Source organism: Limulus polyphemus, unplaced genomic scaffold (genome assembly GCF_000517525.1).
Source record: "Limulus polyphemus unplaced genomic scaffold, Limulus_polyphemus-2.1.2 Scaffold5770, whole genome shotgun sequence".
In the NCBI taxonomy this organism is placed as follows: domain Eukaryota; kingdom Metazoa; phylum Arthropoda; class Merostomata; order Xiphosura; family Limulidae; genus Limulus; species Limulus polyphemus.
This window is the reverse complement of record NW_013671380.1, coordinates 37,411-38,392: the sequence shown is the minus strand read 5'-3', so window position 1 is coordinate 38,392 and position 982 is coordinate 37,411. Positions and strand designations below refer to the sequence as shown.

Here is a 982-nt window from a genome sequence, read left to right as displayed (position 1 = left end):
GTAATTTATGTGTGTTAGCGTTCTGTGTTAGGCTTTTTTAGGCTAAGACACATAAGACCAATAAGAGAGCACAGCCAAACGTTTAATTCTGCTATTAAGTAATTTATATGTGTTAGCGTTCTGTGTTAGGCTTTTTTAGGCTAAGACACATAAGACCAATAAGAGAGCACAGCCAAACGTTTAATTCTACTATTATGATAAAATAAGCTTGGAATAATATTGTTAGTTAAAATCTAGGGTTAAGAATCTAATCCACATATTACTGATGATAAGTTTTCTTATTTTAAAACTTTAAGAAAATGATTTGTTCTTCACGCTTTATAAAAATATATCAACTTCAAGAATAAAGATTAGAAACAAAACTCTCACCTTGACTTCATTAAACCTGGAGTAACCAAAATAACATTATTGTTTTATCTCGATTCTCTCTTTCGAGATTTTCATGTTCTGAACAAAGCACTCGTGTTTATTTACACACTTCCTTATATTACTTCTGAAAAGAACAGTTTTAAAGAGACTACTGTATTAAAAAAGATGTTCATATTTATCTGTTTCAGAACCGCCCATTAGCACTCCTCACTGCCCTCGCTTGTATGGTGTGTTCGGAGACGAAAAAGATTGCAAAGTGTTCTACTCATGTTGGAACGGTGAGGGATCCCGTTACGAGTGTCCCCCCGGCTTAGCTTATGACCCTGACCACAGAGTGTGTGTTTGGGCCGACAACGTGCCAAACTGTAAACAACAGGGTAAGGGTATATTGAAAAGTTGTCCAAAACCCAAATCATTAAATCTAATCATCTTAGGACTTGTAGCTTTATTCTGCTCAATAATAGAAAGCTTAAATCGTTTTGTCGTATAATCATAATTATAAACATTCTAACCAATGCTGTTAATGAAAGTACCATTAAAGACAGGACCGAGTCTAAGTTACTAATTATGTTTTCTACCAACAGAAGTCGCAGAAGGTTTTGTATGTCCAGAT

The 982-nt window shown here is 34.5% G+C and overlaps 1 protein-coding gene across 1 annotated transcript in view; it reads left to right on the top strand.

Annotated features, from left to right (window-relative positions):
* LOC106472956 (protein obstructor-E-like) overlaps positions 1-982 on the top strand; it is a 12,258-nt gene that overhangs the window by 7,835 nt on the left and 3,441 nt on the right. Inside the window, exon 3 of the mRNA XM_013933625.2 lies at positions 558-746. Coding sequence (XP_013789079.1) covers positions 558-746 — 189 coding nt within the window. The remainder of the gene's footprint in view (positions 1-557; positions 747-982) is intronic.